The 8,419-nt window shown below is 55.1% G+C and overlaps 2 protein-coding genes across 5 annotated transcripts; both read right to left on the bottom strand.

Annotated features, from left to right (window-relative positions):
- Positions 1–54: 54 nt before the first annotated feature.
- FREY1 (Frey regulator of sperm-oocyte fusion 1) lies at positions 55–671 on the bottom strand. Its single transcript, XM_075106201.1, has 3 exons — positions 550–671; positions 384–457; positions 55–260 (listed from the first exon to the last, which is right to left on the bottom strand). The coding sequence occupies exons 1-3, from the start codon at positions 669–671 to the stop codon at positions 124–126; spliced, it is 333 nt and encodes a 110-aa protein (XP_074962302.1). The 3' UTR covers positions 55–123.
- Positions 672–2,086: 1,415 nt separating this feature from the next.
- On the bottom strand, positions 2,087–8,411 carry PEX16 (peroxisomal biogenesis factor 16). Of its 4 annotated transcripts, none has more exons than XR_012662536.1 (11): positions 8,189–8,407; positions 7,957–8,016; positions 7,709–7,785; positions 6,323–6,456; positions 5,912–6,018; positions 5,333–5,413; positions 4,728–4,880; positions 4,282–4,389; positions 3,894–4,013; positions 3,620–3,684; positions 2,087–2,489 (listed from the first exon to the last, which is right to left on the bottom strand). XR_012662536.1 is itself a non-coding variant. In XM_075105546.1 (11 exons), the coding sequence occupies exons 1-11, from the start codon at positions 8,373–8,375 to the stop codon at positions 2,431–2,433; spliced, it is 1,092 nt and encodes a 363-aa protein (XP_074961647.1). In that variant the 5' UTR covers positions 8,376–8,411; the 3' UTR covers positions 2,087–2,430. The 4 variants fall into 4 exon arrangements, 3 of the variants coding, with proteins under 3 accessions (XP_074961647.1, XP_074961646.1, XP_074961648.1); XM_075105546.1 differs by having other exon boundaries at positions 4,317–4,389; positions 7,981–8,016; positions 8,189–8,411; XM_075105545.1 differs by having other exon boundaries at positions 4,317–4,389.
- Between the last annotated feature and the right edge of the window lie 8 nt (positions 8,412–8,419).

The following is an 8,419-nucleotide window of genomic DNA, read 5'->3' as shown; positions in this document are numbered from 1 at the left end:
AAAGCAGGGCATATCCTTAACCCCACCACTTTCCTACAGTCCACACCTACCCTGTCCTGCAGCAGCGGAGGGCAGGAAGGCAGGTCGTGCAGGCTGGGCTGCAGCAGGCAGAGGCACACTGGCTCACAGATGGGCATCGTAGTAGTACTCCAGCAAGTCAAGCTCATCACGCTTGCTTTTGCCAGCTCTACGCAGCCCCACTGGCCTCTCCTGGGCCACCCGGCTCCTAATGTGAGGCTGCTTGGGTTTGATGCCGTAATCTGTAGGTAGAGCAGAGAGGCCGGGCTCAGTCCTGGGGCTGCTCATGGGGCTGAGGACAACTACCCACCCAGAGGGCTGAGTGCATGGAAAAGGGGTTTGGAGTGGCAAGCTGAGCACTGTACCATCCACCAGGCCAAAGTGCTGCTGTGGAAGCTCCAGCGGAGCAGAGAAGTCCTCAGGGACCGAGTAGCTGACCCTGCGGAGGATAACCAGGGACAGGAGTGAGCCAAGACCCTATGGTGCTCACCCACACTGGCACAAGAGCTCCCACGTGCCACTTGTCTTCACCCAGGCTGGCCAGCTCTCAAGGGCTTTGTGCCACAGGTACCAGCCCACACCTGGGCCAGGAGCTCCTGGGGTACTTCTGCAAGGTACCAGGGCAGGGAGGAGGAGAAATGGGGAAGTGCCATCACCTCTGGCGCAGGGGCCACGGGAGGGCAGCCACCAGCAGCAGGGCGAGCAGCAGGAGCCAGCACAGCATGGCACACCCCGACGCTGGCTCCACAGCGAGGTCACAGAAGAACCACCCCGGTGGCCCTGGGACACCAGTTGGGTTGGGCAGGAAGCAGGCCCCTGCCCAGGCATTGCTGCCTTCCCACTCTGGGTATGTGAGGTCCTGGGCTGCCTGGTCCTGCCCAGGCCATGCCAGCTCCTCACAGCCCTCCCCATGCTCGTGCCCTCCATGCAGCCTCAGCTCTGGGGCTGCTTCCCCATCCCTCACCACCACCCTCTGCCTCCCTCTCAACCCCTCTAAGAGCAAACCCCTTCTTGGTGCCTCCCTGCTCCGAGGAGTGAACACCCCCCCAACACTGGACAAGCTTTGCAGTCTTCACCGTCTTCCTCTACTAAAAGCCCAAACAAAAGGAGCACAGCCCCGCACTCATGGCTTTTCCACTCTGCCACATTACAGGGCATTGCTGCCAGCTGAGGTGGCAACACCTGCTGCCAAAGCCCCACGGTCCCCAACTGTGGTGGCCATTAGGGATGTGCAGCGGCGGGGGTTATATCCCTTATTTCAGGTGCTGAGGCAAGAAGGCTGCAACCCCTGCAGCCCCAGAATCCCTCAAGGATCAGTCAGGTACGAATGCTCCCGTCATGCACTTGAGGCCAACGCACCTGGCAGTTTCCAGCTCCCAAGCCCTGCACAGGGTGGGCAGCTGCCTCAGGCAATCCAGTGCCACCAGCTGGCTGCCCCTTTGTCCTGGCCCAGGGAGCCTCCACAGCAGCTTGCTGAGCACACTGATGCATCAACTGTCCACCAGTTAGCAGAGCAAATACAAAAGGATGGCCCAGGCCTCTCCTGTGTCCTTTATTAAGTGTGGCACAGTAGCATTTGCTGAATTAAATATCTTCATTTCTCCTCTGCCCTTGGCCAAGACCCCAAGGCTGGCAGTGGCTGGCTGCCATTCTGCCAAACCCTTTTAGCACGTTAGGTGCTGGGAAAGCAGCCTGCAAACTGCAGTCCTCCATAGCCCCAGGGGTACCCCAGAAAACTGGGGACTGAACCAGGCACCTAGTTACAGAGGCTACGGTCATCACCTGAGCAACGTGCAGGGCCCTGCCTGACACACGCTGGAGCAAAAGGCTTCTAAAGGACAGCGTATCCCAGGGTAAACAACTACAAAAGCTGCTCTTTCTTATAGAGACCTGCTGCCAACCAGATACAAGGGGATCCTATGCAAACGGGAGAGGTCAGTTCTCTCAGTTCTTTCCGCTCAGTCAGTTTATTTGACAGACAAGCCCGCTCCAAGCAGATCAGCCAGGCATGGCCAACACAAGTAGGTGGCATGTCAATCTCAGCGCCATGAGGTGGGAGACAATGCTCTCCAAAAATCACTATGCTGCTTGGCTTTATTATAGCTCAACCGTACAAAAGGCGAAAAATCAATTGTGCTTAAAAAAACAGAGGTTGTCCCATCACCATCGCTGCAGCCACAGAATGGTCCAGAGAAAGAGGTGGCCAGGGTCTCTCCACCCACGTAGGGTCCATCACTCACAGCTAGATCCGTTAAAAAAATTACATACAACCCCCTCCCCACCCTGAAGAACAGGAGCTTCTCATTGATGGTTTAACTGAAAATTAGACATTATCAGCATCCCTCCCCCAGCCTGCTTGCCCTCCTTAGAAACGTCCAGCCATAATCTTAGCAGAGAATAATCATCTTCTCATCAGCCCCAGTTATAGAAATAGATTTTCTGCCAAGCAGGCAAGTAATCCATCAGTGGCCCTGAAACAAGAGAACAGAGGGATCACATGCATAGAAAAGCAAGAATTTGAAGCTGTATGTATACAGGGTACCCCGCCTCCTTCTTGTTATGACACTCAACAATCCCAAATCACCACTTATACAACTCAGATGAACCCATGAACAGAACAATTGCAAAGACTGGAGACAACTTTGGGATGCAGTGATGCAGTGCCAGAGATAAGGGCAGGACCAAGCAGGGGGTGAAACAGCATAGCTGTAGTGTGGGACACGACTCCCTCAGAGCTGACACACAAGCTCCAGCGGGAAGGGAATTCTGCAATATGCAAGGGGAAAACCCACATGAAGCAAGTCAGGAGGACACTGCTGTGGCACAGGGAAGAGGGAAGACAACTCAGCAATAGCAAGCAGGTGCAGAAACAGAAGCAACTGCTGTAAAGTGAAAATGCTTATGTAGCACACGGCTTAAAGCAGGCTCCAAAGCCTCTCTGGAATCACTAACTGGATGAAGTGGCTCCCGAGCTAGCCAGCTTTGTGAGCTCCCCAGAGAAATGACAACCCCACAATCCTAGGCTGACCTAATGCCACATCACTGCCGTGAATCACTCCCCAAAAGGCTTCACATCAGCAGGGAGGAGGCAGAGGTGGAATTCTGGCCCATAATAAAGGGATCCTCTGGTGAAGGACTAGGAGAAGACAGACCCAGTTTGGCCCTTTGATTTACAGTTGGCTCCTGACTGGGTCAATACCTCTAGGCACCCTTGTGTCTGCACTGCAGGCTGGGGCATCAAGGAAAAGAGCTCAAAAACAGGCACTGCAAAGCAAGGTTCTAGTGCACCAGCTGAGGTGTAGAAAGGGAGACCAGAACAGGCTTAGGTTGCAGAGACTGAGCTCTGCAGCCTGGGAGGGCACAGGGAGGTTTACCACTGTGGTTGAGCACAGGTCCCTAACAGCCAGGAAGCAATTAATCCTTTCCTGTTCCAGTTTAAAAAAAAACACAAGCATCAATGCAGGGTGCACTGGTGCTAACCAGTCTAGGGACTTCCCATTTCCTTCCCCAGGTTGGAAACCAATTGACTAATGTTCTGCCTAACTCCCTTGATTTTCCTCCACCCAACAGAAAGAGGGAAATAGCCGCAGGGCTCACTTACGTGTAACAAAGCCAACTCCAGGCACATAGTCAGCCAACAAGCGCAGAAGGAGGAGGATCCTGCCCCTAGAAAGGGAGAAAGTACAAATAAATCCAGTGGGACACCTCCTGCTCCAGCTGTTGAATGCACAAACAGCAATAGCAGCTGTAATGCAAGGGCTCAGATTAACCTGGTCACAGGCACCCGGATCCCTTCAGATCTACTCACCCAGTCCCCTGATGCTATTCCTGTTAAAAGGGAAATTTTCAGCAAAAGCCCAGCAGGGGCCCCTTACTCTGAATATCGGTCATAGAAAGGAGATCTCAGCAGGTAGTACAGCAGTAGGATGGTTCGTCGCCTCAGCTCTGCTCGCTCTCGCCTGTTCAGGTCTTTCAGATCACTCAGCAAACTCAGACTGGAAGTAAAAGGGCAGACAGCTAACTCACAGCAACAGCAGCCAGCAGGGAAAAGAAAGTGGGTTTCTAAATGCCCCCTGTTCTCAGCTCCACACAGAGCAGGCTGCATCAGCTCAGAACAGAGAGCACTGCAAGCACTGAAGAAGATACCTAAATGTGTCAATCTCCCAGCTAAAGACCAGGCCCAACCCCTGCACATACTTCTCTCAGTAGGGCCTGCCCTGGATTGGGGAACAGGGGGAAGTGCGATGCTCGGCTACCACCAACCTCAAGCACCTGCAAAGACTCTTCCTCAGACTGACCTAGAGATGTCCAGGACTGCTGAGAGGAGCCACGGTTTCCATGATCTCTGGCCCCACATGCCTAAACTCAATACTAACAACACACAGTCAAGGAATGGAAAGAACCAGAGATACCTAATGAGGCATGTGGCCAAGCGATCCCCTGGGTACCAGCAAAGAGAATACACTCTAAGGCAGTGCTGGGAGGGCCCAGGGAAGGGTCTGGAGAATTTGCACCCGCAACTCAAGTGGCTGAGGCTAGCCATCAAGGCATAGGAGAAGGGAGGAGTCCCGAGGTCCCTGCCTAAGCAGAGCAGCGGCAGGGAGAGAGAAGCCTAGCACGGCACTGCCCTGCGCCAGGGCTGAGGCCACAGCACCCTCTGCCGGCACCGGGGGTACGGCGTGAGTCCGCACGCAGCCAGGGCAGGATACGGTGGAGCAAAGGGCGGGTAATGTAGATGGATTCTGCAATGGTTTCTTGGAGACCCAGAGGGGTAGGAGGCTGGTTCACCTCTTCCGCTCTTCGGCTCTGCGACTCCTCCCTCTGTTGGGGGGACCCCCAGTGCCGGGACTGCAGGGATGGGGCTGAAACAAGCAGATCAGGTCACTAACGCAAATAAAACCTTCCTACCATGCTGCCCCGCACCACCACCCCACTGTTTTCTGCACCGTGAATGTGTGACACTGGAAAGCTTGAAAAGCTGTGCACCCAGCAACTGCTGCAGCTCAGAGCTTGCCTCCAGAGGGGACAGAGCAGGGAGAGGCACTTGGTAAGGTCCACGGTCCTCAAAGCGTAACCACGTTGAAGGGTTCTCTGTTGCACCACTCGCTTGGGAAAATACCATTTAAGTGCTAGCCTTGCAGCATGTGCCTGAATCCCCGTTGCTTTGATATCCCCCCATCCACAGGGCCCAGTGACTGGCAGAATATGCTCCAATACAAGGTTCTGCTCTTTACTGCCTACACTCAGGTTATACATAAAGGGCACAGAGCAAAAATGGCTCAGTCAAGGACAGAAAACAAGTTCAGCTACTTACTGCTCTGGAGAGAGCGCATAACACGGCTGGAACGCCTGCCCACGTAGGTCTGATCCTTCCCTGAGGAGTTGTCTCCCATGTCTGTAGAAGAAAACAACCACAAGGGTCAGGCTCCAAAGGAACACACCTCACCCCAGCGCTGGCAGATCTCTTCCCTACACTGCCATCAAGACAACTACACTGAAAATCTCATCTAGTGTAAATGGGACCATCCTGAAGCAGCTTATATTGCACAGAGCTGTCAGAAGGTGAAAAGGTAAATCTGGCTGATATTGCCCAGGCCTAGGATCTCTTTCCTCACTGTCAGACCACAAAACATGCAGCTTGATTCACAGTTCAGCCAGTGCTTCCAGGCTTAGACTCGTCCACTCCCTCCTTCCACACTGTAGAACAACCCCACCACTAAGCTAACTCATGCTCTGCAGAGGGTGGAAAGTTCAACACAGCTCATCTTTGCATACTGAGGCCTTACAGTTCCCTGTGCCACCCAAGCCGCTGCTCTGTTGAGTAACTCCTAGCAGGACGAGACATGCAGCCTGGCAAGGCGCCAAGCCAACAATGACAGCACTGTGGACTCACCTTGGGGGTGGAGAGGCTGCTGCTGCTCCCTTTTCAGCGGCACAATGGGAGGAGATGTCTGGATGCCAGCTTTGTACCACAGCAGGAGCAGGAGACGAAGGACAGCTCTGTGAGAAGACACATGGAAGCCTTCAATACCAGGCTACGGAGCTGGGTCCCTACTTTGCTGAAAAGGTGGCTTCCACAGAAGGAGGAAACACTCAGGTCTGCTCAGGGCATTGGGCAAGGCGAGAGGGTTAAGTGTCCCTTCTGTGGCACAGTGCCCAGTACACCACGGGGCTCCAAATTCCCCCAGGTTCAGGGATAAGCCACTCAGCCCTGCTTGGGCTTTTTCCTGGGATACTGCTGAGCCCCCTTCAGATCCCCATTCTGAGTGCACGCTGCCCTTTCCCCTCCGCCCACGGCACTTACTTAGCCAGCTGGATGAGGACAATGATGGTCCACCGGCCCATCTCCCCCCACACCCTGGCTGTCCCCATCTCTGCAAAGACCTCCACGCATTCTAGCACACTCAGCCAGGTCAGCAACTTCTGCTGGGGCAGTGACTGCAAAACACAGAGGGGAGGAGGGGGAGAGGATGCAGGTTCTGCTTGGGAGTTAAACAGGGCAGAAGCACAGCCCAGTCTGATGGGACTCTCAGAAAAAAGCACCAGATGGCCCCAGAAACAAAAAGTGGTGCCTCCACTGCAGCCAGACTCTACACACAAGCCCACTTCTCCACCTCCAAGCAGGGGCAGACCAAGACATCACAGTATCACACAGACCTGCTACCCCAGAAACAGGGAGAACATCACAGCTGTGTCTCAGATTGCCTTCTACCCCAACTGACCCAGCAGGACAGTCTCGTGGGTTGCAGCACTATGCCTGAACTCCATGGCAAAACTCTCTCTTCCTCCTTGTCCCAGAATTGGGATATACAACGAACCTCCTCCCTGGTTAGAGCTGACAAAGGAGTAAGCTTGGAGTAGAGGGAAGGGGACCCAGAGTCCACAGTCACACCAGAGAAAATGAATCCAGCCTGCTGAATACAGCATCAGCCTAGATTCCAGCCATGAACCCCAAGAGAGCAGGTGCTCTTCCAGCTCCCCACACAGGAACTCCCTGGTGCTGTCAACTGCAGGATTTAAACCCATCAAAAAGCATCAATAAAGAAAATGCAGCTGAAATTCACTTCAGCCTTCAATAACCAGGGAAGCAAGTCTTCTGCATTTCTATTCGTTGCACACAGGCACTGCAGCCAGAGAGCCGCCTACACCCAAACCCACACAGTGGGCAGGCTTGCAACAGGAGACGCCTGTCTAGAAAAAAACATCCTCCTCCTCATTCCCCAAAGCCTCTAACAAGTGCTGGGAGCCAGCCTGGGGCTCTTGCAAGAGAGAAAAAGAAGTAAGGTGCTTATGTCTGTTTTGCTCAATAGTATATGCAAAGGAAGAGTCTGAGGGACAGAATGAGAGCTTCAGTGCTCCAGAGCCACTGCTCTGCAAAGAGTGATGGTTATTCTGCAATACCTTCACTCAAGTTCTGAGCTCCTCAAAAAAACGGTGGAGCTCCTGGTGCAAGTCGGGGCCTAATTTCTGTGGTCCAGTGAATGCTCTGACCACTCCTCCAAACCAGAAGCTATGGGGCAGGCCTGTTGTTGACTTGCATTCAGAGATTGCCTCTGGTCTCTACATACCTGACAGCAAAGAGAGGCCACGGCAGTGACCTGTTAGTTTCTACAGGTACTCCCTAAAAGCTTCTGCAAGGAAGAAAGCATGTGTCCCAAATGCTCCTCCCACACACACACACCAGCCTTACCACGGGCAGACTTTGCTGCAGCTCCTTCCTGAGAATCCAGTCATTTAATAGCACTAGGAGGTTGGAAGCAGAGTAGACTAGAAAAGGCAGAGAACACTGCGATTATGGGACGTACAGAAAGTAAACCAAAGAGGGTTGCTGCCTCTTCCCCCGGGAGGGGGTGGGGGAAGAAGGGCAGCAAGATGTGCAGATTCCTCCTAAAAGCTGCCGGGGGATGCAGCCAGGCGTGAAGGAAAGGCAAGGCCTACCCCTCGCCCCCCGCTCCCTCCTACCCAATTCCGACAGCGCATGGGAGTCCGAGAAGCGACCTGCGAAGGGAGGAGAGCGGCTACCAGCCAGCGCCCGGCGGGAGGGGGAGGCCCCACTCCCCGCCGGGCCCCACGCCCCGCAACCCCACAGGCAGATGCCAGGGGAGCCCAGCCCAAGCTTAGGCCCGGGCCCAGGCAGGAGGGACGGGGCCCGGCTACCCCACTCCCGCACCTGGCAGCAGGTAGGAGAGGCCCCTGACGGTGCCCTCCAGCTGGGCGGTGGCGGCCGGGTGTCGCCTCACGTATTCCTGGTAGCGCTGGCAGAGCAGGCGCAGCCGCCCGGCCGGGCCGCCTCGGGCAGGGGCAGGGGCAGAGGCAGGGACCGGGACCGGGACCGAGGCCGCCGCCGCCGCCGCCATGGCTCCCGCACTTCCGGAGCCGCCACCGCGCCTGCGCGCCCAGC

The sequence above is a fragment of the Phalacrocorax aristotelis genome, chromosome 10, assembly GCF_949628215.1.
Source record: "Phalacrocorax aristotelis chromosome 10, bGulAri2.1, whole genome shotgun sequence".
NCBI classification, from domain to species: domain Eukaryota; kingdom Metazoa; phylum Chordata; class Aves; order Suliformes; family Phalacrocoracidae; genus Phalacrocorax; species Phalacrocorax aristotelis.
The sequence above is the reverse complement of the archived record's forward strand: the minus strand, read 5'-3'. Positions and strand labels throughout refer to the sequence as shown.

Coding starts and splice junctions, on each gene's coding strand:
- PEX16 (XM_075105545.1), bottom strand. CDS start 8,375: ATGGCGGCGGCGGCGGCGGCCTCGGTCCCGGTCCCGGTCCCTGCCTCT. Junction 7,786..7,956: donor GAGGGAGCGGGGGGCGAGGG/GTAGGCCTTGCC, acceptor TGCCTTTTCTAG/TCTACTCTGCTTCCAACCTC. Junction 2,490..3,619: donor TGGAGTTGGCTTTGTTACAC/GTAAGTGAGCCC, acceptor CTCTTGTTTCAG/GGCCACTGATGGATTACTTG.
- FREY1 (XM_075106201.1), bottom strand. CDS start 671: ATGGCACTTCCCCATTTCTCCTCCTCCCTGCCCTGGTACCTTGCAGAA. Junction 458..549: donor TTGAGAGCTGGCCAGCCTGG/GTGAAGACAAGT, acceptor TATCCTCCGCAG/GGTCAGCTACTCGGTCCCTG. Junction 261..383: donor GCACTTTGGCCTGGTGGATG/GTACAGTGCTCA, acceptor CTCTACCTACAG/ATTACGGCATCAAACCCAAG.